Source organism: Sus scrofa, chromosome 16 (genome assembly GCF_000003025.6).
Source record: "Sus scrofa isolate TJ Tabasco breed Duroc chromosome 16, Sscrofa11.1, whole genome shotgun sequence".
In the NCBI taxonomy this organism is placed as follows: Eukaryota; Metazoa; Chordata; class Mammalia; order Artiodactyla; family Suidae; genus Sus; species Sus scrofa.
The window spans coordinates 68,288,705-68,315,461 of record NC_010458.4 but is presented as its reverse complement, the minus strand read 5'-3'; the positions used below and the strand labels follow the sequence as shown (position 1 = coordinate 68,315,461).

General features: G+C 39.6%; 1 protein-coding gene across 4 annotated transcripts in view; it reads right to left on the bottom strand.

Annotated features, from left to right (window-relative positions):
- The window catches only part of GEMIN5 (gem nuclear organelle associated protein 5), a 50,809-nt gene that overhangs the window by 14,568 nt on the left and 9,484 nt on the right, over positions 1–26,757 (bottom strand). For 2 of the 4 annotated variants that reach the window (XM_005672598.3, XM_005672600.3), the window contains exons 8-21: positions 25,882–26,094; positions 24,808–24,893; positions 20,251–20,333; positions 18,899–19,035; positions 16,718–16,791; positions 15,880–16,061; positions 11,000–11,139; positions 9,824–9,995; positions 7,368–7,595; positions 5,561–5,674; positions 5,057–5,182; positions 3,814–3,912; positions 3,245–3,382; positions 1,941–2,088 (exon numbers count right to left, since the gene is read on the bottom strand). In XM_005672598.3, the coding sequence (XP_005672655.1) occupies positions 1,941–2,088; positions 3,245–3,382; positions 3,814–3,912; positions 5,057–5,182; positions 5,561–5,674; positions 7,368–7,595; positions 9,824–9,995; positions 11,000–11,139; positions 15,880–16,061; positions 16,718–16,791; positions 18,899–19,035; positions 20,251–20,333; positions 24,808–24,893; positions 25,882–26,094 (1,940 nt within the window). The remainder of the gene's footprint in view (positions 1–1,940; positions 2,089–3,244; positions 3,383–3,813; positions 3,913–5,056; positions 5,183–5,560; positions 5,675–7,367; positions 7,596–9,823; positions 9,996–10,999; positions 11,140–15,879; positions 16,062–16,717; positions 16,792–18,898; positions 19,036–20,250; positions 20,334–24,807; positions 24,894–25,881; positions 26,095–26,757) is intronic. The other 2 variants (XM_005672599.3, XM_013984899.2) reach the window with 1 other exon arrangement.

Genomic DNA, 26,757 nt, shown 5'->3' with positions numbered 1-26,757 from the left:
AAGAGTTCTCATTGTGGTATACAACTAGCATCCATGAAGTTGCAGGTTCGATCCCTGGTCTTGCTTAGTGGGTTAAGGATCCAGCACTGCCATGAACTGTGGTGTAGGTTGCAGATGGGGCTAGGGTCCCACGTTGCTGTGGCTATGGCGTAGGCTGGCAACTGTAGCTCTGATTCGACTCCTAGCCTGGGAGCTTCCATATGCCGTGGTGTGGCCCTAAAAAGCAAAAACAAAACAAAACAAAATAAAATCTCAACAAAGCCATTATATGAAATGGCTGAAAATCAGTGGTGAAAAAAGTCCTACAAACAGTCAGAGCATAAAGACAGTTCTTGTGTAACCAAGATAAGAATAAATGCAGTAGTCGAGTCAACAGTGCAAGGCAAGAAAAAATGGAATATCTGTGAAGCACAGAAAGACAAAAACCTTCCTATCTAGAAATCTATACCCAGTGAAAAATTAAGACTATTATGGACAAAGGTGATGGACTATGTCACCAGTGGAACTACATGACAAAAAATGCCTAAGTTCTTTAGGTGAAGCATGAATTGATAGCAGGTTGAAACTTAGATCTTCATAAGAGAATGGAAATAAGAATATGGGCAAATAGGGAACTCCCATTGTGGCTCAGTGGTTAACGAATCTGACTAGGAACCAGATTCCTAGGAGGTTGCGGGTTCAGTTCCTGGCCTTGCTCAGTGGGTTGAGGATCTGGTGTTGCCGTGAGCTGTGGTGTAGGTCGCAGATGAGGCTGAGATCTGGCATTGCTGTGGCTGCAGTCTAGGCGAGAGGCTATAGCTCTGATTGGACCCCTAGCCTGGAAACCTCCATATGCCGCAGGTGCGGCACGAGAAAAGACAAAAAAAAAAAAAAAAATAGAATATGTACATATGCACGACTGGGTCACTTCACTGTACAGCAGAAATTGACAGAACATTGTAAATCAATCATAAAAAAAGAATATGGGCAAATATAAAAAAATGTTTACCATTAAAAAAAAAAAAAAGATTATAGGTAGTTCCCCTTGTGGCTCAGCAGGTTATGAACCCGACTAATATTCATGAGGATGCAGGTTCCATCCCTTGCGTTGCTTGGGGGGGTTAAGGATCCGGTGTTGCGGTGAGCTGTGGTGCAGGTCACAGACGCAGCTCAGATCTGGCATTGCTGCATCTGTGGTGTAGGCTGGCAGCTGCAGCTTCGATTTGACCCCTAGCCTGGGAACTTCCATATGCCACATGTGTGGCCCTAAAAAGCAAAAAATAAATAAAGGATTGTAGCTGATAAGCCAGTATTAAAGATAAAAAAAATACTTAGTTGATCCAAAAGAAAATAGCTAAAGAAGAGATGAAATAGCAAGATGGTAAATTTAAATCAGTCACACCAATATTTACATTAAAACACTCCAATTAAAAGGCAGACTATCAGACTGTATAAAAAATAATACCCAACTATATGCTGTCTCCAAGAAATGTTTTGCTCCTTTTGTCTTCCGTACTTATATAGGCATTGCGAAGAAACCTTGGACAGAAAGGATTCAGACCAGTCTCAGGAGAGTGCTTACTGCTAGAGGAGGGATGAAGGCAGAACCAGGGGAAGGCAGTTCAGTGAAGTCCGGAATGTTAAACTGTTCTCTTCACCGGTGGGGCTTAAAAAAGTTCCTCTTTTAATAATTCACTAAGCTGTTCATTTGTATCATGCTGTTTTCTCTGTTTGTGTTAACAATAAGGAAGTTTAAAAAAAGATCTGTGGCAAATTTTGTTGAAAGTTAACATTTGTTGAGTATAGGTGGTAGGTGCATTGGTGTTTGTTGTTAAGCTAGTGTTCATATATTTCTGTACATTTGAGCTGTTTAATTACAGCTGGTTATCATACAACGGCGCTTACACGGATTAATTTCATGTTATATCCAACCACTGGTTCAATTGCTGGGTCATACAGACCTGTAGAAATGGTTTGATTTGAGCAGCTCTATAGCTTCATACACTTTGTGGATAGAAAGTAGGTGAGAGGCAGCCTTGACGTGCTGGTCCTGAAAACACAGTTGTTTGGCAAAAGCTTCCACGGCCCAGAGCCACACATGGTAACCAGCTTAAAAAAAAAAGTGGTTAAATAAGAAGCAGTTTTAAGGAAAAAAAAAAAAAAAAAGCATATACATTTGGGCTGAATATGCCTTGTTTTTAGTCACTGTATTAAGCAGAACATTTAGATGCTGTTGCTATAGATCATCTATTATATCTACCTTTCCCCGTACCTACATTTTGAAACATATTTTTGGTTATGTAATATTTAAAAAATAGTGCAAAATTCAAAATACCAGAGCATGGAAGTCAGACAGTGGTTATCCTTGTTGAGGTGTGTGCAGACTGACTGCACGGGAGCCAGGAGAGAAGTTTCTAGGATGGTGGAAATGTTATGTTTCTTGATAAGGGTGCTGCTTACAAGGGTGTATTCAGTTAGTGAAATTCAAGTACACCCATGACCTGTGTAAGTTCACCCCTCGCTCTAGCATACTTGAATAAAAAGCTAAAAAACGAGGCATAGCATAAAAAATTTTCCTTGTTACCTTGACATCTTCCTACTCAAACTTGTCCAAATTCCTTTCTCTGAGACAACCATTATTATTAGTTTCTTTTGAAACCTTTAGCGGTAGACTGTGAATATACTGCATGTGTATAAATATAAATGACAGAGTATTAGATATTCTGCTGTGCATCTCTACCTTGATTCTTTTTACTTACTAAACTTTGGAGCTCCATTCTTCATCAGAATATACCATTTTGGGGCATCTTTACGAGTTTTTACTGTATAGATACACAGGATTTAACCAGTCTTATGATGATGGACATAGAGGGTCTTGCAATCTTTTGCTATTACAAATACCGCTGCAATGATAGGCCGTTTTTATCTGTCATTTTGCATGTTTGGGTACAGTTAACATCCTACAGTTAGCACTGCTGAGTCAAAGGGTTTATGCATTTTAAATTAGTTATCAGACAAGGCCAAAGTGTCTAGTAACTAAGGGTCTGTGCATTTTAAATTAGTTATTAGACAAGGCCAAAGTGTCTAGTAACTAAGGGTCTGTGCATTTTAACTTAGTTATTAGACAAGGCCAAAGTGTCTAGTAACTAAGGGTCTGTGCATTTTAAATTAGTTATCAGACAAGGCCAAACTGTCCTTCAAGACAGTGCCTGTCTTAAGTGGACGCACCCTAGAGATGACAGAGCTTTTGTTGAAAACAACATACCGACTGGTGCCATAGCCACAAGATTGTCCGTCAGCTCCCCTCTTTCCGCCGCAGTCTGCAGAACACCTTTTAGGTCTCCTTTCCAAAGCATGAGCTGGTGGTACAACTCTGGGTGGCCATTTTCCAAGTGACCTTTTCCTGATGGGAGGAGAAAGGATATTTGGAAGACGTTTTAGAAACATCTGTCTTCACTGACTTCTAGAAAAAGAAAGGCGGATGAAGGAGGATAAATTCCTAGAATATACAGTCATGGGCCGATGGGTAAGTCACTTGCCAGTGTTCATGATGGGGCCTGAAGCCCCCTCAGTCAGTCGTCCACCTACCCACTTGCACGTGCACTCAGTCACTCACCCAGAATGAACACTGTGTGTTTTAGGGTCCTGTGACAGATGTGAGTGAGGGGTGTTTTGCAGTATGCAGACAGGGGAGCTCAAAACCTAGTTAAGCTGGGCTAAACATGTGAAACTGACCATTACTATGCCACATGATGGCAGCCATAACAGAGGCGTGTACAAAGTATCAGAGGGGCTTAAAGATGGACAGGACTGTGTGGACTGGACCCGCCTCACCTTCAGCGTCAATCATTCGGTACAGGGTAGCCCTGTCTGTGAAAAGTCCCAGGTGAAATCTTTCCTCAAGATCAGCAGACACATCCTCGCTCGGCTCTGCTAATTCAAAAAGACACAAATTCAGATGAAGTGATTTTATAGGTTACTTCTGGGTATCTGTCTAGAACGCCCCGTTCAGAGAGTGAGAGAAAGAGTCCTGTGCCCTTGTTACTATAACAGACACCCCTGCTGGCTATGATGATGCCAAAATATGAAAATACTTCAGGTTTGTTAGGCTCAGCTTTGGCAAAATTCAATGAGATAGTTTAGTTTGTGGATTGCTCAAAGAAAGATCTGGAGGGAAAAAGAGAAATGTAGGAGTTTCTGCTGTGGCAGCATCCTGGAACTCTGGGATGCTGGTTTGATCCCTGGCCCAGCACAGCGGGTTGAGGATCCAGTCAGTGTTGCCACAGCTGCGACTTAGGTCAAGACTGTGGCTCAGATCTGATCCTTGGCCTGGGAACTCCATGTGCTGTGGGGCAGCCAAAAAAAAAAAGATGAATGTAAAAAGCCAACCCAAGATTCAGTATATTTAAATGCAGCAAAACAAAACAAAAACCCCCCAAAAACTAATAAGTAAATGTTCTTAATATAAATTAGGATTTACCATGAAAGGGTTCAATATTCATTCTGTTTCTGAAGAAGTCAACGGACTTCCATTTCAGGGAAGAAATGGAAGACTAGGGTGAAGAGTAGGAGAGAGACTGTTTTTATACTGTTTGGATTTCATTTTATCATATGTATCCCTTTTCAACATATAAGATTCAATTTTTAAAACATAAACACTTCCAGCAAAAATTTTAAAGGAACTGCCATATTATGGATATATTTCCAATAAGTAAAACAATTTTTTTCTATATGTAGATACTGTTTACTGGGAATAAATAGTTGATGGAATTGATTCATGCTAAGATACTGAAGCCATCATACCAATTCCAGCACACAGATGGCTGGTAACTTGTTTATACCAGAAAAGTAGACCATTATGTCTCAAAAGCATGGGGGAATGTTGACAGTGGGTCAGAGTGTGGAGCCTGGCAGTGGGATACAAGGGGAAAGATTGCTGGAAAAGACTGCAGAAATACAGACAGCAGTTTAGGACATGGCTCATTCATTCATTCATTCATTCAAGAAATAAACAAGCACTTCTTCGGTGCCAGGTCCCAGAAGACTATGGATGGGCCAGGGGAGTGTATTTTTGTACCTTTGGAGTGTTTTGCAGTGGCTAGTACCAAACAGTCCTGATGAAGCTCTTCCTTGGATCTGTGGTCCAGACTCGTACTCAGTGGAAGCATGGAACGAGCTTTTCGCTTCTTAATGATTAGGGCTTCTGAAATGTAATAAAAGTACTGACTGAAGAAGAGCTGATCACAACACAAAACTGAAAGCATGCCCTTTGTGTGAATGTAAACCTACTGGAGGGATCCTGCAGGGTAGAGAAAGTTCCCACTCTTAGAAAGAAGCTTTCAAATTGAATTAGCTGGGGGCAGTGTTCACAACACACACAAACCTACTCCTGTGAACAGTTGTGAAGCTACATCAGTAATTTGCCAAAGGAGTTCCTCAGTACCAAAAAAATGACCCCAGTCGAAACATAATCAAAACACAAATATTTAAAACCTAAAGCAAAAATTGTACACTTTTGAGTTTTCAGTTACATGTAATATTTGAGGATGCTTTAACGAAATTTTAATTACTAGATACTAACCTGGCTTCTCTTTAGGTGCCTCCTTTTTCAGTACAGCGACTTTGTTATTAATGGTGACTTTTGACTTTTCTAAACCTAAGGAAGCTGGAGTGCAGGTAACTGGTTCCTTAGAAACTACATCATAGGGAAAAGAAAAAATGTCTGGATGAGAACAACATAGAATCCAGTTCTTTTTGAAAATTAAGAGCTATCCCAGGTTTTAAGGTGTGATTTTTGTCTGTTACCCCAAACATGAGATGAAATATTTCAGAAAGGAAACATGGGTGTTTTCTTCCTTTCCCCACCTCACAAGCTACATTCTGGGAATCTGCAACTTTATTACTTAGAACTCTGACTAACTGATCTAAGGAAAAGTTGTATGATTCTAGCCTTCATAACTTTATACCATAGGCCCGAGAGTTCTCAGACTTAGCTTAGGTGACAGAAGACTTAAATATTTAGGTGACACATTACTGATTGCATATTTAATTACACAAACAAGGAACAACTTTACCAATGGAAATCTAAAGTGTATGGGATATGGAGTCATAATCCTGAGTATATACAACCACAAACTATAAAAGAACTTGACAAAACAACCAAATTGTTGATAGTTAGGAGTAAAAGGACATTTTGTGCAGTCATTTTGTGATACAGAGGTATTCTAATGGGTCTACAAAATAAATCCATTAAGCAACCTAAATGTCCACTGACAGAGAAGTAGATAAAGATGTGGTACATATATACAATGGAATATTATTCAGCCATAAAAAAGAATGAAATAATGCCATTTGCGGCTACATAGATGCAACTAGAGATTCTCATTTTGAGAGAAGTCAATCAAATATGTGGTATCACTTATATGAGGAATCTAATAAAAAATGATGCAGGGAGTTTGTGTGTATAGAACAGAGACTCACAGATTTCAAAAGCAATCTTATGGTTACCATAGGGTACACTGTGAGAAGGAGGGAGAAATTGGAAGGATGGAAGTAACATATACACACTACTGTAGAGCACAGGTAGTTAACGGGAACCTACTGGAGAGCTCAGGGAAATCTACTCAATAGTTTGTAACAACCCATATGGGAAAAAAAAATGGAGATAGATATATATATAGCCAATTCACTTTGCTCTACACCTAAAAGTAACACAACAATGTAAGTCAACTATACTCCAGTAAATTTAAACAAACAAAATGAAACAAAAGCAAAATCTATTAAGCTTTTACATCCTTATTTATCCAAACTTTGGGTCCTAACAGCCACCCCTGGGAACAGAGAGAGTCAGGGATGTCCCTGTCCCTTAGATTTTGGCCATTTAAAATTCTGACACATCAAAATATTTTGTTTCAGAATTAAACATGAGTCAGTCCTATTTATATTGCTTGCTTGCAAGTTCCCAGTGTGGTGGTTTCTAGGTCAGGTACAGTGGTTTCTTTCAATAAATGTGGCTGATGATGTCATACTGTTAAAACTTTCCCCACGTAAGTTTCTACGTGAACACTGCCCTAGCTTCACTTTGTCCCACAGTTTAACCCTGCCCAAGGTGATATGTTTTCTCTGCAGAACTTCACTATTTCCATTGCAGTCATCCATTATATCCCCTTTGACACTTCAAAGTTATTATTTTAGAGGCTTAAATAAATCTTAAAAAAAACCCTTAATTAGTTTTTAAGGACACCAAAGACACACTAAGTTAAGGAGTTGGGAAAGCAAGTAGCTCAGAGGCAGAAAAGTTTCACTCCCAGTAAGGACCTGGCTTAGTTTCTTGGTCATGACTCTTTAAGTCCTAGAGAGTTGGTGAAACTTGGGATTCTGCCACCTACCTGTGGGGGTGTCACCACAGGGTGGCTCTGGCTCCCGGACTTCCTCCTCCGTCTCCTGGTCTGACACGCCGTTCTCAACAGGGCCTGAGCTCTCCTTTATGCTCTCTTCTTCATTCCTGTCACAGAATTCCTGCTTGGTAGGCACTCTTGAAGTGGGCTTTTTCTTCTTTTTGGGCTTTGGCTTAGGTTGAGAGAGCCTTTTTTTCTCTAATTCAATACTTTTCTTGCCTGTAGGAAATGCAGTTAAGTAAAGGATAGATTAAAATACATATATTCTTGGTTGAAAGCACTCTAGGTGATAATCTCCAAAACCTTATTACTCTTCTTTTTGATCACATTCTTGCTCTTTCCCTTCCCTCCCAGTGAATTCTTATAGTAGCAAAATGTGCACTACATCAAACCCTTTTGAGATTTCATTAAATCATAAACATGATGCCCATTTAGCCCTCAACACGTCAGTGTATGTCCTACAAACAAGAATACACTCCTACATGACCACAGCACGACCATTAAAATCAGGAAATTAACAGTGATCCATTACTGCTGTCTGCTCTTTACACTCACTCACGTTCTGCCAGCTGCATCAAGAATGTCCTTTATGGCAAACAGTAAAAGGAATCAATCTAGGATAACATGTTGCATTGGCTTATTATGTCTGAGTTTCCTTCAGCCTGGAACAGGCTCAATTTCCTTTGACCTTCAGGACTGGAAACTCTTAAAGATTACAGGATAGGCCTTGTTGAATTTCCCTCAAAATGGGTCTGCTCTGTGTTTTTCATGATTGGATTTAGATTATACATTTTTAACTATAGTGCGTAGAAGTGAGGCTACGTTTATCACTCTTTGTCTCATTATTTGATTAAGGGGCGGTATCTTGCAGGTTTCTCCCTGCCTGAAAAATTATTTTCTCTTTGTAGTTATTAAGTTGTACCCATTGAGGTTTCTTGACTAAAAACTGTTACTGTGATGATTCCAAATGGCAGTCTTCTACTCCATCATTCACTCCACATTTATTAGCTGGCTTTGAACTCTAAAGAACTTCTGCTCCTCTCTATTTATTTAAACGATTTGTTTATTTTTATCATTATGGACTCATCGATTCCTATTTTATGTTTTAATCCTATATTGCTATTTTATTTGTTTATTTATTTATTTGTCTTTTTTTTTTTGCTATTTCTTGGGCCGCTCCCGTGGCATATGGAGGTTCCCAGGCTAGGGGTCGAATCAGAGCTGTAGCCGCCGGCCTACGCCAGAGCCACAGCAACGCGGGATCCAAGCCGCATCTGCAACCTACACCACAGCTCACGGCAACGCCGGATCGTTAACCCCCTGAGCAAGGGCAGGGATGGAATCCGCAACCTCATGGTTCCTAGTTAGATTCGTTAACCACTGCGCCATGACGGTAACTCCCATTGCTATTTATTTTTTTAAGTTTTTACCTTTTGCTTTTAAGTTGTCTTTATCGAGATAATTTAATACCAGAAAATATATGCACTTTTTAATACTTTTATGAGTTTAGACTAACGAATAGTCAGGTAACCTAATGCCACAAATACAATATTTACATTATTTCAAAATGTTCCCTGAACTCCAGGCAGTCACTGACATGCTATCACTGTAAATTTAGTTTTGTCTGTTTTAGAAATTCACATGACATATAACTATTGCATGTTCTATATTAGAATTATAAAATATTTAGTCTTTTGGGCCTGGCTTCTTTTGCTCAGCATACTCTTTTTTTGAGATTCATCCATTTTGTTGTGTTTATAAGTAGTTACGTTCTTATTATGCCTGAACAGAGTTCTACTATAGAGATATACCACAATTATTTACCAGCCGATGTACATTTGGGTTGTTTCCAGTTTGTGGCGATTTTACAGATAAAGCTATGAGCACTCTTTTAAAAAATCTCCTTGTGGAGATATCATTTCTTTGTATACATTTCTAGTTGCTTATATACTATGTCTAGTTTTCTAGCTGTGTCTGGTAGGTGGGCAAATCTGGCACCAGTTAATCTTTTATGGTCAGAAATGGAATTCTCCTGCTAATTATTTACAAACTCAAATCATCCCAGATTTGGGGAGGCAGCCCCTTCAGGTTGGCTTCTTTGCTCTTTTGCTACATCTCAGTTCTTTGAGCACTTCCTTCCCTGTGGCATAGGCTGATGCTGTAGGCCCGTCTTGAATTTCTCCTGGCCTAACCTGGAATTAGCCATTTCTTCAAGAAGCCCTGGCTGGGGGTTCCCTTTTAACTGAGAATAATATTTAGAAAGCAAGATGTGGATGCCTGGTGTACTTGCGTATTGTCCTCAGGCCCCTCCTGGCTGCCATCTTTGTGTGGGCTTCATCCCCCTACCACACTGCCGCCGCCACACTGCACGAATGTCTTCCCTGCTTGACTCTGATCAGTTCAGTTACTGAATTAGGCAAGCCTTCATGCTCCAGGTTCTGACTGACCTTGAGGAGGCCGGGAATGTTCTTGCATGGACGTGAGCCATTTGTACACACAGAAGTCATCTGCCCCTGAGTAGATGCAGTCTGGATCCAACGGGGACCAAGCCACACAAAGCAGTCGACCTCGATGTCCACGGAAATTGTACAGAGGCTCTTCCTGGAGGGTATCCCACACCTAAAACCAAAAGCCACACAAGAGAATAGATAATTTTTGGTAATTTTTTTTTTGGTGGGGGGGTGTATAGACATTTTGCAAAAATTTTTTATATCTGTGTATTCTTATTTCCTCTTGTGATCTGTTCTTTTCTCTGAGGAGATGAGTTTCAGAGAGTACTATTTCCTATGGGAAGCTTTTGTGCTCTGGGGCAAGAGGCACATCCATGGGGCTGACTTTGAGTAAACTTCTAATGGTGCCTTATGGATTTTACTATCTTGAACCCGTATTGTCATTATTTTTGGGCTGGGGATTCTGAAACCATGAAGAGAATTCTAATTCAGAGCCCACGTTTTCATGTGTGATAAATTCTTAGGGTTCTAATTTCTTTTGTCCCCAATTCTTGGGCAAATGATCATTTCCTTGCTGTTTCTTGAATTACTCCAGTCTCCATTTCACAAAGGGCAGCCCTTCATGGCTTTCAGCTCTGGGCAGACAGCTCATTTACCACTCAGTAGTACTGAGACAGACATCCATCGCAGATGATAGATCCCCAGTTTCTAAGGTCTACTCTGATTCTGGTAACTTGGAGATCTGACTTACCAATTTATTAACAGAATATTTTTTTATGAGGTATAGTCACCATTCTGTGTTTGAAAAGGAAGGAGTACTTTTTACATCACATACTCCATAATGACAGTAGGTCAGAATGAAATATTTAAAAACATCAGAATTTTGCTATTCCTTTTAATATTTCCCCTTTCATCAAAGCAAAAAAAAAAAAAAGAAAGAAAGAAAAAGAAAAAGAAAACCACCACCAAAATCAAAATAAACCCAAAACTTAGCCTGCCAAGGGCGCAGACAGGCTTAACTAAAATGCCCTCTAGAGTGCAAAAAAATCTCTACAGAGTATCTATAGAAGACATCGGTGAGGGAAGGAATGTGTACAAAACGGAGGGAAAGAGGAAGGCGTTTCAGTTAGAGTACAAGGTGAAGAACCCACAGAGTCAAGGATGCAATAGTACCTGAGCGGTACCATCATAGGAAGCAGACACCAGCCTTCCGTCATGATGTGGGCTCCATGCCAGACGGGTGATCTTGGCTGTGTGCCCTGAGAGGGTCCGGTAGGGCTCTGTGATGGTCACTGGAGATTCAGGATTGCTCTCTAAAAGACAAGGGGATGATGTCATTTTTACCAGTAACAACAGAAAGATATAAAAGAGCGTATTAACAAGGTGAGAGTCGAGATTTTGCAACATGCTTTCTACATGATTTTCAGTGGGAAATGACTGTTTAGCAGTTAAGAGTGTGGGCATATCCACAGTGCCTGGCATATGGGCTTACTGCACGAAGTGTTAGCTATCATTCTTTCTAAAGCTATCACAGAGAAAACAATACCATTTAGATGGGATAGCAAGCATGTACCGTCATGTGTATGGCACTCTAGCTAAAAGTGTGTAACGTGAACCTAGTCATGAGAAAACAGGAGTCCAAACCAAACTGAGGGGATATCTATAAAATAACTGGCCAGTATTCTTCAAAAAATTCAAGATTAAAAAAAAAAGAAAAGGCTGAGAGACTGGTCTAGATATAAAAGACAATACTGGATCAGCTGACAACACAAGAATAAGCATGGTAGATCAAACTACTACATTAAATTAAGTGAAACTATAATGGAATCGTGATTATATATGGGAATATCTTCACTCTTACAAAATATACAAATATTAAGGGATATGGGGGCATGACACATGCAACACAGTTTGGAAAAAATACACAGAGAGCAAAGCAAATATGATGAAGTGTTATAAGTTGTTGAATCTGTGAAAGGGTATATGGGGGTTCTTCGTACTATTCTTACAAATTTCCTCTAAGTATGAATTATTTATGTATAAGAATGTAAGGGTAAAATGAAGTAGATTCTGGCCATTTTTTTCCCTCTTTCTATCATTCAGTAGATATAAAATAAAAAACAAACCAGGGTGATAGTATTACAGTAGACAAAGACCTGCCTTGTTCTTAAGAATTAAGTTAATGCTCTTCAGTAAGTGGTACTGGGCAAACTGGACAGCTACATGTCAAAGAATGCAACTATAACATTTTCTCACTTTCATATACAAAAATAAACTCAAAATGGATTACAGACCTAAATAAAAGTCCTGAAATGAAAGCACAGAACTCCTAGAAGGGAACTTTATATTTTTTTTAGAGCCACACCCACAGCATATGGACGTTCCTGGGCTAGGGGTCAAATTGGAGCTACGGATGCAGGCCTACACCACAGCCACAGCAATGTGGGATCTAAGCCTCGTCTGCGACCTATACCACAGCCCCACAGAAACGCAGGATCCTTAACCCACTGAGCAGGGCCAGGGATAGAACCTGCATCCTCATGGATACTAGTTGGGTTTGTTTCCACTGCGCCACAAAGGGAACTCCCTAGAAGGGAACTCTGACACAAATCACAGTGGCTATTTTTTGGGATCTGTCTCCTAAGGCAAAAGAAACAGAAGCAAAAATAAACAAATGGAACCTAATTAAATGCTTTTGCATAGTAAAGGAAACCATCAACAAAATGAAAAGGCACTCTACTGATTAGGAAAAAAAATTTCCAAGTGATATAACTGGAGTTCTGGTCGTGGCTCAGTGGTTAACGAATCCGACTAGGAACCATGAGGTTGTGGGTTCGATCCCTGGCCTTGCTCAGTGGGTTAAGGATCTAGCGTTGCTGTGAGCTGTGGTGTAGGTTGCAGATGCAGCTCGGATCCTGCATTGTTGTGGCAGTGGTGTAGGCTGGCAGCTACAGCTCCGATTGGACCCCTAGCCTGGGAACCTCCATATGCTGAGGGTGTGGCCCTAGAAAAGACCAAAAAAAAAAAAAAAAAAAAAAAAAAAAAAAGTGCTAAGTGCTATAACTGATGGGGGGGTTAATACTCCAAAATATATAAATATCTTATATAACTCGGTATCAAAAAAATAAATAATTAAAAAATGGGCAGGAGTTCCCGTTGTAGCACAATGGAAACAAATCCAACTAGGAACCACGAGGTTTTGGGTTCCATCCCTGGCCTCGCTCAGTGGGTTTACGATCGGGTGTTTCTGTGAGCTCTGGTGTAGGTCGCAGATGCGGTTTAGATCTGGTGTTGTGGCTGTGGAGTAGGCTTAAAGCTGCAGCTCCCATTTGACTCCTAGCCTGGGAACCTCTATATGCTGTGGGTGTGGCCCTAAAAAAAAGAAAAGAAAAAAAGGGCAGAACATCTGAATAGACATTTTTTGCCATTGCTGTGGCACAGACCCCAATTGCAGCTCCAATTTGACCCTTGGTCTGGAACTTCCATATGTTGCAGGTGTGGCCATTAAAAAAAAAAAAGTTTACAAATAACAAATGTTGGTGAGAATATGAAGAGAACCCTAGTACAGTACATTGCTGGTAGGAATATAAATTGGTACGGTCATTGGAAAACAGTATGGAGGTCCCTCAAAAAACTGAAAACAAACACAACTGCCGATATGACCTAGCCAATTCCACTCCTGTTAAGAAAATGGAAACGCAAATTCGAAAAGATACATGCTCCTCAATGTTCATGGCAGCATTATTTACAATTGCCAAGATAGGGAAGCAACTTAAGTGTCCATCAACAAGTGGATAAAGGAGATGTAGTGTATATCTACAATGGAGTATTACTCAGCTATGAAAAGGAAATTCTGCCATTTGCAACAATGTGGACAGACCTAGAAAGGATAATGCTAAGTGAAATAAGTCAGACAAAAGAAAAACAAGTATTGTGTATGTTTCACTTGTATGTGGAATCTGGAAAATAAAACAAATGATTGAATATAACAAAACAGAAAGAGACTCTTATACATAGAGAACAAACTAGTGGTTACCAGTGAGGAGAGGAAGGAGGGAAGGGACAAGATAAGGGTTGGGGAGTGAGAGACACAAACTACTGTGTATGAAACAAATAAGCAACAGGAATATATTGTATAGCAAAGGGAAATACAGCCATTATTTTCTGGATATAATCCAGAAAAATAGTAAATCATGGAGTTCCCGTCTTGGTGCAGCAGAAAAGAATCCGACTGGTATCCATGAGGTTGCTGGTTTGATCCCCGGCCTCACTCAGTGGGTTAAGGATCCAGCGTTGCCATGAGCTGTGGTGTAGGTTGCAGATGCTCTGATCTGATGTTTCAGTGGCTCTGGTGTAGGCTGACAGCTTTAGCTCCAATTTGACCCCTAGCCTGGGAACCTCCATATGTTGCAGGTGCTGCCCTAAAAAGCAAAACAAAAAACAAAAAAACCCCCCAAAAACAAAACCCCAAAACATAAAAATAGTAAATCACTATGTTTTACACCTAAAACTAACTTTGGAAATCAAGTATATGTCAGTTAAAAAAATTAACTTAGGAGTTCCTGCTGTGACACAGTAGAATCGGCAGCATCTCTGCAGCATCAGAGTGCAGCTTCCATCCCTGGCCTAGTGCAGTGGGTTGAAGGATCTTGCGTTGCTGCAGCTGTGGCATAGGTTCAGATCTGATCCTTGGCCTGGGAATTCTATATGCTGCCTTTGGCCAAAGTAGATATTTGATTTGGAATCAGAGGACCAGGATAAGCTTTCTAACATTTCGTGCTCATTAATTACAAACTGCCTACAATTTATTCTAAGAAAAATGTTGTGTATACTTTCATAGTTTTCCCATATTGCTTTTAACTTGAGAGAGTCAGTACTAGAATCAAAATGTTTTTGTTGTTAGAAATAAGGATTCTCAGGAAACTACTGGAAATTAGTTCTAGGGAAATTTAAAAGGTCAACTATTTTTTCTTTTTTTTTGTCTTTTTAGAGCTGCACCCATGGCATATGGAGGTTCCCAGGCTACAGGCTGAATCCAAGCTACAGCTGCCAGCCTACGCCACAGCCAGAGCAATGCCAGATCAGAGCCTCACGTCGACCTACACCCCAGCTCAGAGCAACACCAGATCCTTACCCCGCTGAGCGAGGCCAGGGATCAAATCTGTGTCCTCATGGATACTAGTCAGATTTGTTTCCACTGAGCCATGAAGGCAACTCCCTAAAATGTCAACTATTTTCACTGTGGTTGATAGCACATACTCTGCAGCTCTTTGCAAACAGCTTAGTGTCACATTATAATGCTTCACATTAGGACAAAAAGGAATTATACTTCCTTCACATTAAAAAAAAAAAAAAAAAGAAAAAGAAAAAAAAAGGCTCCTCTGACACTTACTATAGTTCTTCTAGGTCCTGAGGAGGTTTACAGAAGCTTAAGATTCGTTAAGGAACAAGTCATATGAAAGTATGAAAAAGATCAACCTTCCAGGCAGGGACTGTTAGTTCCTAGAGCACATGCAGACTCTGCAGTTAGGACAGTGTGGGCCTGAATCTAGGCTCTATGCCATACTAAGCTATGAGACTTAAGGAAGTGAACTAATTTCTCTGGGCCTCAATTTAATCAGGAAGATAAGGATAACAAAACCTCCCTCTCAGGATGGTGAGAATTAGATGCAGTCACACATGGGAATGGGATGTGTGTGTCAAATACTCAGACTAGGAGGGAAGGGGCTATAAACTGGCATAGTCTTTTGGAGAGGGAGAGGGAGTTAGCAATAACTATATTAAAAACAATCTGGAGAAAACATGCAGTAAGCTAGTTATACTAGTTATTACCGAGGGATGGGATGAGGGAAGGAACTTCAAAAGTAACACTTTTGTTGTGTTTGAAAGCTTTGCTGTGTTTTAAATAAGGTGAATATATTACTTTTGAAAGCAGAAAAATAATAAGAATAGTATTTAATACCAAAAAGAAAGGAAAAAGGTACAGAGATTGGAACAAGAAGTAGCTGAACATATATACATACCACTCCCGTATGGTAAGAAACCAGAGTTACCTATGACAGTCTGCAGGTTGTGCACATAAATGACTGCATTGTTGGAACCAGAGGCCATCAGATAGCTCAGCTCTGGCTGGCTGCCATGCTCATGATGCCAGCTGATGGCATTGACAAGCTTGTGATGCTGCTGGATGGTGCAGATCAGTTTCAAGTTAGGAACCTTGAATATTTCTATTGATCTGGAATAAGAAACACACCAAAACAAGAAAGACGGATGCTCAAATTACAGTCCATGGCAAACAGGTATCTCTCTCATTCCATTGGACAAGAAAGGTGAAATGTAATAGGATAACCCTATCTAAACTGCAGTGGTCACTCTCTTCAAAGAGCCAGGTACAAAAGGTGGTTCTTTCAAACAGCTTTAGAAAAATCTCAACAATCTTTAGTAAGTTGTGTTTATCAGGTGGTTATATAATAAGTGGTGCTGGGGAGAAGCTAAAAGAAGTAAATAAACCAATGGCTGAATTAGGACTCTTTCTGTGATCAACAGTGAAAAGGGCATGCTGTGAGGCCTACAAAGCAATTCAGCCTAGGCTCGCTTCAAAAAAATGAAGGGAGATTTAGGCAGTTTAATTCAGGAGATGAGCATTCTGTGAAGCATACAACAACCAAACACAGACTAGGCAAACATTTTCTTTGGACTGAAAATATTTAACTTATTTTGCAGTTCTCAAAGATCCAGAGAGCTCCTGAGTCATTTAAGGATCTCAAGGATAAGTCAGGATATTAAATGCAACTAAGCTTCCCCAGTTAACATTACAGATGGCATTAGCTTGTGATCAAATGTATGTGCAATTACAAAGTTTTTTTTTTTTTTAAAGAAACAAACACATACCCGTCTTCATTGCCAAGAGCCATAATTTTGCCATCTGCTTTCCAGCTGATCTCTGTGTGCACAGGCAATTTGTACTAGAAAGCAAAACAAACCAATCTTGACTAAAAACACTGTTCTTCTTGCACATTTCTTACAATGATGACAATGTGAGAAAAAATAAAATCCATAGTTGAAAAATGTTCTGGAATTCCTAGAGTTCCCATCGTGACACAGCAGAAACAAATCTGACTAGGAACCATGAGGTTGCAGGTTTGATCCCTGACCTCACTCAGTGGGTTAAGGATCTGGTGTTGCCATGAGCTGTGGTGTAGGTCGAAGACATGGCTTGGATCCTGTGTTGCTCTGGCTGTGGCATAGGCTGGCAGCTGTAGCTCCAATTAGACCCCTAGCCTGGGAACCTCCATATGCCACCAGTGCGGCCCTAAAAGGAGGGGGGAAAAAAAGGTTCTGGAATTCCTGTTGTAGCTCAGCAGAAACAAATCCGACTTGTATCCACGAGGATGTGGGTTCTAACCCTGGCCTCGCTCAGTGGGTTAAGGATCCGGCATTGCCATAAGCTGCAGTTTAGGTTGCAGATGAGGCCCGGATTCCATGTTGCTGTGGCTGTGGTGCAGGCCAGCAGCTGTAGCTCTGATTTGACCCCTAGCCTGGGAACTACCATGTGCCTCGAGTGCGGCCATTAAAAAAAAGTTCTAATTATACAACAGCCATGCTTAGAAATAATCTACATAATCTGCCAAAGAGTTACTAAAAGCAAGTATTCTAAATATAATTTCCTAACTGGGACAAAAAGAGAGGCTGGTAAATACCAAATGTCTACAATATCTAACTTTGTGAAATGAACTTAATTAAAATGATTTTTATCCTGCATAAGACATGATACATGCCCACTGGCTTTGATAACATGAGAGTCATGGGCTCCTCAATAGAAGTCATACGCACTACCCTTGTTTTCTTCCTATCTTGTCTGTCTCTTTCCCAGATTCTTTTCTTTTCTTTCCTAAATCTTTTTGTTGGTGTCCCCCAAGGCTACCTGGGCCCTCTTTTCTTTCTTGTCTCTTTAGACCACTTCATACATGTCCACAGTTTCTTTAGCTACCACTCATGTGAAGGAACTCCAAATTTCTATGTCTAGCCCAAACTCCTTATATATGAGCTTCTGATCCATATAACTATCACAAAATTAGCAGTGTGCTAGGAACAGGAATTTTGTCTCTTTTATTCATTTTGAATGTTAATGTTCAGGTAACATTTAAGACATGAAGGAATATAGTCAATAAAAATAATTTAGGAATTCCCTGGTAGCCTAGTGGTTAAGAACCTGGTGTTGTCACTGCTGTGGCACAAGTTTTATCCCTGTCCTGGAACTTCCGATTACTTTGGGTGTGGGCAAAAAAAAAAAAAAAAAAAAAAAAAAAAAAAAAAATTAAAATTTGTGATTAAATGTTATTTCTGTTAGCCATGGGAAGGTAATGAGCAATGAGAGTTCCCTGGTGGCTCAGTATGTTAAGGATCCAGCATTGTCACTGCTGTGGCTTGAATTTAATCCCTGGCCCAGGAACTTCCACCATGCCAAGGATGCAGCAAAACAACAACAACAACAAAACCCAACAATAAAAAAAACCAACCACTTGAAAGAATCAGGAAATCTCAACATTTATGGTTTCACTTACAAAGACAGTTCTGGCACACAGATGTACCGACTGAATGGTAAAGAATGTGACTAAATGTAGGAATGTGGGTCAGGGATATAAGGAAATTATTTGCATTCCTAGTGCAGCTTTTGTGTACATCTGCAATTATGTCACTAAAAAACTAAAAATGAAATTACAGTTCTGTCTTCAGCAATATACCTTACATCTGTACTTGGAATTCCATGTTATAAAGTTATTTTTATCAAAACCTCACTCTGGACAAAGTGGCTGGCCTGAAAATGATGGTTTATGTTCAAGATCTGGAAGTTTATAATAAATCATCATTACAATTAATTTTTTTAGATAAGTTACTTGCTTTACTCAGGATAAAGACTTCTAAGATAAGTGTTAAACACAAATTCACTGAGCCTTTTTAGAACAATAAGAAATCTGATGAGCATAATGGATACCTCTCATAACAGCACTTATTATACAAGATGGGAAACCAAGATGTAGAGATAAGAGACTTGAGACCACAAGAACTCACTTTGATTGAATTGGTATCTCTGATGAGTTTGTTGATGTCAAAGGCCTCCCCACTAAGCTTCCAGGGGTTGTGCTGTAAGACAATTCCTTCCCCTCCACAGCTGTATAAAGTGAGGGAAGGTCTGTCTCCTTCTCCTCCTGTGTGAGATAAGAAGAGAAGCTTATCATTTTTGTTCTTCACCAGCCTTACTATTTGTTGCTACAGTATGACCACAACATACTATGAGATGCTTTAAAAGACTTTAGATTGATACACTGGAATAAAGTCACCATTCTTTGCCTCTGAACATAGTTGAGAGCAGAAGTAAGATGCATTAATTCTACGTTAATATTTGCAATGCATATTTGCTTTAAACATTTTCTGCTGCTTGAAAGAGTAGGGGTGCCGAAGGTGGAACCAGAAAACATCTCAAAGTTTGGGGAATTTACTTTTTCTTCCAGAAATAAGTACTCTTTGGGGATTTAAATATGGAGATGCAGGACTTCCTAAGTATAAAAAGTATAAGAAGAGTTCTCAAAACAATGATTTCTTCAGTATTACAGCAATTGTCTTGTTGGTTTTTGAGAAGCAAACAGTGGTTCTGGTGGTTTCTGTAAGGGCAAGTTTTATTTTCACACTGGTAGAACTATGCCTGGCATAAATCAAGGATCAGCATTTGTTGAATGAATGAATGAATAAGCTACAACTGCAGTGCTGCTTGAGTTCTGATGATTTATGCTGTCCTATGAAATGTAATTATTTTGGAAATTTACTGATGTTTCATTATGGATGGTTAAGAAAAAATTACCTAAGACTTCTGCTGAACACTAATTTTAAAAAGTAAGACCTATCACTGTAGGTATACGAAAGAGAAAGACAAAGCTTAGGGTGTAGAAGAGGAATGGGGTCAGAATACAGTAAAAGGCAAGATGAGATCTTTTGAGAAATTCTAAGTTTGCTTTAACTGTAGGTGAACACAGATGATCATTACTCCACTAATTCAGTGAAATAACATTATAATTCTGATAAAATGAAAATGTGATAGCAAATTTCAGTGAAAAACACTAGACTAGGTATCAGGACTTGGCATGAGATAACTACATTCACAATCAAAAAAATTCAGCTCAGAGAGGCCAAATAATGCTTTAGTTTGAATGCTTTGGTTTGGAGTCTGGAGAGGCTTATTCTGGATGAATGGTTTCTGATTTACTGCCTGCTATAACTGCCCTCATGGATCCCTGGGGACAAAGCAGCTTGCCTAAGTAGGCACTGTACTAGAATATTTATGACTCTTTTCAGCTTGAATATCCTAGGATTAAACTGAAAGAAAGAGAGTACTCTCAAGTTTGTTAGAGAATGGCTCAGACACTTACCGAATGCCATGGGGGGAACTGGTGGCCCCCAGGCTAACGTGTACACAGTCTTCTTATGATATGTGCTAGAAATCTGTGGGGGTCTGGGGACAAGGGGGATTGCAAACAGAAAGGTTTAAATGAAAAGCCATAGTGGAAAATAGGCCTTCTTTTTCAAAAAGGTCCCTGTTGATTAAAAGAAAAATAATTTAACAGTACCCTTTTTAAATAACATTGTAAAGAAGCAAACACTTAAATAACATATCATGTAATGATATCTACTAACACAATAATTAAGCCCAAACATTCCTAACCCAGAAAAAAAATGTTGTTAACCCCAACTGGCCATTTTGTGATCATTTCCCCTGTCTCTTCCTCTGAGTTGCCCATTTCACTTAAATGTCAAAAATTCTAATATTATGTTAGTTATATATCCATGTAAAGGCTATCACAACTGGAGAAAATTAGGACAAAACAGAAGATGCAAACCATTTAGCCCAGATCTAAGATTATTGCTAAGCATATATTTTCACCATGCAAATGTATCTACCTTACATTCAGGTAAAAGACCAGAAGTCATTTTTGGCTGATTTTTGTCATTCACATCACATTCTTAAACTAAGACAAACTTTTAGAGTAGTTAGATTTGAAAGTCTGCCCCCCCCTCCAGATTAATACTTTTATTCTCCGTAATTAAAATTTGTATTTGGCGTTTAAAGGTTACTTTCCATTTACAATTATTACAAAACACGGGCTCTATGTCCCATGTTGTATAATACATCTTTATCCTGTCTTCCACCCCCTTTACTGCTAACCACTAGTTTATTCTCTGTATCTGTGAATCTTTTTCTGTTTTGTTATATTCATTAGTTTGTTGTATTTTTTAGATTCCACATTTAAATGATATCATATAGTATGTCTTTGTCTGACTGCTTTCACTTAGCATAATGCCCTCCAAATCCATCTATGTTGCTGCAGATGGCAAAATTTTGTTCTTGTTTATGGCGTGTGTGTGTATGTGTGTGCCTGTATACATCGTCTTTATCCATTCATCTGTTGACGGGCGCTTGCTTCCGTATTTTGGCAATTGTAAACAGTGCTGCTGTGAACACTGGGATGCATGTAGCTTTTTGAATTGGTTTTTGTTTTGTTCAAATATACAGCCAGGAGTGGAAATGTTGAAACATGTTAGTTCTCTTTGAATTTTTGATTTTTTTTTTTTAAAGAAATCTTGCTCTTTAGGTTTTTTTTTCTTTTTTTTTTAAAAGATTTTATTTTATTGTCTCTTTAGGGCTGCAACCATGGCATATGGAGGTTCCCAGGCTAGGGGTCTAATCAGGGCTGTAGCTGCCGGCCTACGTCACAGCCACAGCAACGCCAGATCCGAGCCGAGCCGTGTCTGCAACCTACACCACAGGTCATGGCAATGTGAGATCCTTAACCCACTGAGCAAGGCCAGGGATCGAACTCAAAACCTCATGGTTTCTAGTTGGATTCATTTCCACTGCGCCAGGATGGGAACTCCTCTTCAGGGTATTTTCAAAGGTTGTTGTGGTGATTAATGATGTGCAATGTGTCAGGATAGGGCAGTGTGGCTATTTATTACCTTTCACATAGACTCTATTCCTTGTATGATTTTAAAACTTCAGAATTCCAGAACCTATACCTGAACTAGCTGTTGACTTATTTCCATGTGTCTGACACATTTATCATTATCATTCTAGATAGTAAACCAAGTTTTCCTTGGCTGAAAGAAGTAGAATAAGCATTTTTGGCTGAACACCTAAACAATGTATGTATAGCAATGTCCTTCCTCCTACTACATACCTTTGCTGGTACCCAGGTTATAATGATCAGAAGACAGTTATTTACCAGAATTAATCAGGAATTTCGTGATGACACAAAGCTATTTAAAGTGATACATAATTCTATTTTCTTTATTTTTCTTTTTTGGCCACCCTATGGCATATGGAGTTCGTGGGCCGGATCTGGGCCACAGTTGCAACCTACTCTGCAGCTGTGGTAACGCAGGACCCTTTAACCCACTGTGGCAGGCTGGGGATGGAACCTGCATCCTGACACTGCAGGACACTGCCAATCCCATTGCACCACAGTAGTAACTCCTAGGGATTTATTTTCTTACATACTTTTTTGAAATAGTATAGCCTTTTTCTTTTCTTTTCTTTTTTTTTTTTGTCGTTTGTCCTTTTTTTTTTTTATAGCCACACCCACAGCATGTGGAGGTTCTCAGCCTAGGGGTCTAATTGGAGCTATAGTTGCTGGCCTACACCAGAGCCACAGCAATGCTGGATCCGAGCCTTGTCTGTGACCTACACCACAGCTCACGGCAACACTGGATCCTTAACCCACTGAGCGAGGCCAGGGATCCAACCTGCAACCTCATAGTTTCCGCTGCACCAGGACGGGAGCTCCCGTATAGCCTTTTTCTTAAAAACTAAAAATGGAGGAAAGAAGTTAACTGCATGTAAGCTATAGTAAGTATCTAACAAGTTGCATATAAAGAGGTTAGCTCCACAGCCTGATAAAAGATTCTCACTTAAATGCAAATGATCTAGCACAGGAGTAGGCAAATTTCCTGTAAAGGGCCAGTCGGTGCTTCAGGCTTTGTGAGCCGTGCAGTTTCTGTCACAGCTCCTCCACTCTGCTGTGGTGGGATGAAAGCAGCCTTGGACTAGATATACAGAAATGAGTGTGGCTGGGCTCAGTAAAAATTTATGGGCAGAGACATCTGAATTTTATTTACTTTTCATACATAGTGAAATACTGTTTTTTGTTTTTTTTTCCCAATTGTTTTAAAAGATGAAACTATTCTTAACTCATGGGCCATAGTTTGCCAACCCTCGGCCTAGACCGGTGCTGTCCAGTAAAGTAGCCCTCAGCCAGGTATGGCCCTTGAGCACTAGAAATGTGGCTTATGTGACTAAGAACTGAATTTCTGATTTTATTTAATTTTAATCACTTTAAGTATAAATAGCCATACATGGCCAGTGGCTACCAAACTCAACAGTGTGAAATCTAATCAAGAATCTAGACTAGATGCATTCAAGAGGTTTATACCATGAGCCATAAATGTGAACCACGCTGACAACTTAAAGCTTTCCAGTAGCCATATTGAGAGAAGTAAATAAACAAGTGAAACTCAATTTTAAGAATATATTTTAGGGAGCTCCCATTGTGGCTCAGAAGAAACGAATCTGACTAGCATCCACAAGGACGCATGTTCAATCCCTGGCCTCGCTCAGAGGGTTAAGGATCCGGCATTGCCCTGAGCTGTGGTATAGGCTGCATATGCCACTCCGATCTGGCGTGGCTGTGGCTGTGGCATAGGCCGGCAGCTACAGCTCTGATTCAACCCCTAGCCTGGGAACCTCCATATGCCATGGGGGCAGCCCTAAGAAGCAGGAAAAAAAAAAAAAAAAAAAGAACATATTTTATTTAGCTCAGTATATAAAAAATATTATCTTTTAAAATATAATTAAAATAAATAACTTGAGGCACTTGGTATTCTTTCTGGGAACAACGGCTTTGAACTCTGGAGTATATTTTATACTTAGAGCAGATCTCAGTAGCCACCTGTGACTAAAGACTACTGTACTGGACACTGCCGCTCTAGACATAATTTCCAGTTTATAGCAAAAACAGGGAAAGGTGAAATGAGTTAGAATTCACCACAAAAAAATAACCAGAGAAGTCCCAAATGTAGACTATGTTACAAAACAACTTATCTGAATCTTTAAACTGAAAAGGCATTGTTTTGGAAAGAAGTAGGGGCACTATTCTAGAATAAGAGCTAGACATAACAAAGTACAATGTGTGAACCCTGATTGAAAACAAGCTTAAAAAAAAAAAAGAGAGTTCCCATCATGGCTCAGCGGAAATGAATCTGACTAGCAGCCTTGAGGATGCAGGTTCAATCCCTGGCCCTGCTCACTGGATTAAGGAGCCGGGCATTGCCCTGAGCTGTGGTGTAGGTCGAAGACATGGCTTGGATCCCATGTTGCTGTGGCTGTGGTGCAGACCAGCAGCTGCAGCTCCGACTGGACCCCTAGCCTCCTGGGAACCTCTATATGCCATGGGGGTGGCCCTAAAAAGACAAATAAAAAAAAGTTTAAGAAAAAAACAGCAGGAAAACATTTTTGGCTCAGCTGGATATTAGATCACATTATGGATTACTGCTAATTTTCGTTAAGTGTACACAAAAAAAGCAAGTATGCCAAAATGTTATCAACTGGTGAGTCAAGATGGAAGGTAAAAGATGTTCTTTATTCTAGGCTTTTAACATTTTTAGATGCCTAAAAACTTTTGTAAAAATACACTGAATGAAAATAAAAGCAAATGGTTTATTTTAGTGCTTCCCACAGGTCAGATGGGCTGAAACACCATCACCTAAAAAAAGTTTTTAAAAATAAAATCCTGAGTTCTAAGCCTCAGTCTCAGAGTCAGAATTTTAAAGATGCTCCAGCCTTTTATGATGTACACCCAGGTTTATCAACTCAAAATTAACTCTGTCACTGACACTTTGGTCAATGGGCTAAATAAGAGCCATCTATTTCTTACTTGTTGGAGTAGGTGTCATACAGTCCCACTTTTCCATCATCAGTTCCAAAAGCCAGGCAGCCTTCCTTGGTTGGGTGCCAGCACAGCTACAAAAAATACGAGGAGGGGGCAGCATTAGGAGAATCCTTAGGTTATCCTTTGAGTGTTCAACTGGAAAACGTTCTTGCTCTTGTTGCTTTCTCATTTTAAAAGTAACAAGTTCTCATTATTTAAAAGAGAGGAATGAAGAAGTATTAAAAACAAAGTAAAAGTCACCTGTATTCTCACCATCCAAGACAGCCCACTGCCAATTCTGTATCTGTCTAAATGTTGTTTTGGGAATAAACTTTATATATAATTGAAAAAACAAAAATAGGTTCAAACATTTAAAGGATGTACATGATAGATACACTGTTGAGTAAGGATAAAAGATTCCAGAACAATTTAGAAAATATGACTCTATTAATAATTAACAAAGCTTAGATCTATCACAAACTGTCAACAGTAGTTCTCTGGATAGAAGTGGGAGAATGGAGTCAAGGTGGAGCAGGAAACATTTTTGGTGTTCTGTACTTCTTTACTGCGGTTTTCTTTCAAACCACAAGCATTACTGGTTTCACACTAAATAACCACAACAGAAAAGTCACTTTGAAGAAAAACAAAAAAATTGTATGTATTATTTTGTAATCTGCATTCTGTGTTTTGTAATTTTACACTTTTCATAAACCATTAATGTCTTCCCACAGCAAAGAAAGATCTACGTTGTTACTTTTAATAGTTTGATACCATTCCAACATGTTATGTTACAACTTACTGTGTCTCCTATGAATGCACATCCAGGTTATTTCCAATTTCTTATTCCTAGTAAACAGAGTGACTTGAACAAAGCCTTAATTTGACAAACGAAAATAAATTTCTGAATTAGGAGGTAATGCTTTGATTAGAGAGGTTCCTTTTGCTTTCCTAGTTTCAAACTTCATTGAAAATATCCTGGAAGAAGTTTCAATTCCGAATAGAGTATTTATGTGCATAGGTGTTCTCTAAAAGAAAATTACTGGTTTGAAAAAAATTCCCAACAAACTTAAACATCCTTACCGCTGTAACCTTGGACTTGACACCCTGCCAAAAATTTTTCACATCATAGTTGTTCTTCATGGAGAGGGTATTCCATACTCGGATCATGCCATCCCCAACGCCTATGGCCAGGCAGCCTGTGTCCACAGGAGAGAAAGCCAGACTGTAGGCAAACCCACCAAGCGAAGGCAGGGTCCAGCAGCACTCCAGGGTGGCCATATCCCAGCATTTTACCTGGAAAGATTCCGGGTTAGAGTCTTTATAAAGAAGGTCAGAGAAATAGGAAAAAAAAAAATCAACACTTCAAATAGGATGGGCTCAAAGAGGGCATCAGGATAATATAATTTAACTATTCCAGCAGGAATTGGAAAAAGTGTCTCTCAGGGAAAAACCTGTAGTGGTCAAAGGGCTCTTAGAATATATTTATTCCCTAAGATGCCAAGTGAACTGAAAGTCACACAATAAACTAGAACCCAGGTTTCCTATTCCCAGAGTATAGAGGCCTTTCCACTCTGTTGTCTTACAGCATTGGTAATCTTCTCAGTTGGCCAAAAAAAAAAAAAAAGATGAAGGAGTTCCCTTGTGGCACACTGGGGATCTGGCATTGTCACTGCTGTGGTGCAGGTTTGATTCCTGGCCTGGAAGTTTTCAAATGTCACGGTGTAGCCAAAAAAAAAAAAAAACAAAAACAAAACACATACAAAGAATACCCAAAAAACAAAAAAAAGGGATGAAGATGGCATCAGGACAGTGGAAGAATCAGTTGTTTTCTCAGAAAGCAAAATATGTTATCATACCCAGTGGGAGAGGAGCACCAAGTTTTTAATAGTCATTTGTTTAACAGAGGGGCTTGGGGGAAAACAAAGTCTAACAAACAAGCCTAGCTTAGTTGCAAAG